General features: G+C 59.2%; 1 protein-coding gene across 1 annotated transcript in view; it reads left to right on the top strand.

The window, feature by feature from the left end:
• The window catches only part of LOC104985948 (homeobox protein Nkx-2.2), a 1,914-nt gene extending 1,368 nt beyond the window's left edge, over window positions 1-546 (top strand). The window contains exon 4 of the mRNA XM_010836336.1: window positions 1-546. This exon is cut by the window's left edge and continues 1 nt beyond it. Within this exon, the coding sequence (XP_010834638.1) occupies window positions 1-546 (546 nt within the window).
• Window positions 547-1,091: the final 545 nt, after the last annotated feature.

Raw genomic sequence — 1,091 nt, 5'->3', positions numbered from 1 at the left:
GGCGCGGCGCCCCAAGACTCGAGTTCCAAGTCCCCGGAGCCATCGGCCGACGAGTCACCGGACAATGACAAGGAGACCCCCGGCGGCGGGGGGGACGCCGGCAAGAAGCGGAAGCGGCGGGTGCTCTTCTCCAAAGCGCAGACCTACGAGCTGGAGCGGCGCTTCCGGCAGCAGCGGTACCTGTCGGCGCCCGAGCGCGAGCACCTGGCCAGCCTTATCCGCCTGACGCCCACGCAGGTGAAGATCTGGTTCCAGAACCACCGCTACAAGATGAAGCGCGCCCGGGCCGAGAAAGGTATGGAGGTGACGCCCTTGCCCTCACCGCGCCGGGTGGCCGTGCCCGTTTTGGTCAGGGACGGCAAGCCGTGCCACGCGCTCAAAGCCCAGGACCTGGCAGCAGCCACCTTCCAGGCGGGCATCCCCTTTTCGGCCTACAGCGCGCAGTCTCTGCAACACATGCAGTACAACGCCCAGTACAGCTCGGCCGGCGCCCCCCAGTACCCGACAGCACACCCCCTGGTCCAGGCCCAGCCGTGGACTTGGTGAGCGCCTGCCCCTCCCAGACTCGAGGCCCCTGGCCCAGGCCCCACCCCGGCGGCAGAGGCGCGGAGGACTCTCGGCCCGTACGGTGGTGATTATATTATTATAATTATTATTATGGAGTCGAGTTGACTCTCGGCTTCGTCGGAGAGGCTCCAAGAGTTGGCCTGCACCTCCTTGGAGAGGCAGTTCCACCCACCCAGCTCCGCCTCACCCCTCTCTCCGTTTGAACCATTGGAGATGGCTGAACCCTAAGCCGTGTTTACAGAATGTTTGCGCAGCTTCGCTTCTCTGCTTCTCCCCGGGGACCTAATGGTCCCAACGTTAACTTCCTCACTCGAGAAGGAGAAAAAGACCCCCCACCCCCGCGCCCTGCTTTTGTGAATTTTGTAAAATACGTTTGTGTGAGTAGCGATATTGTCAGCGTCTTCTTCTAAAGCAAGTGGAAAACACTTTAAAAATATAGAGGATTTTTTTCTCTCTTTTTTTTTATAAGAAAATGCTAAATATTTATGGCCATGTAAACGTTCTGACAACTGGTGGCAGATTTC

Source organism: Bison bison, unplaced genomic scaffold, assembly GCF_000754665.1.
Source record: "Bison bison bison isolate TAMUID 2011002044 unplaced genomic scaffold, Bison_UMD1.0 scf7180017864063, whole genome shotgun sequence".
Lineage (NCBI taxonomy): Eukaryota > Metazoa > Chordata > Mammalia > Artiodactyla > Bovidae > Bison > Bison bison.
The sequence above is the reverse complement of the archived record's forward strand: the minus strand, read 5'-3'. Positions and strand labels throughout refer to the sequence as shown.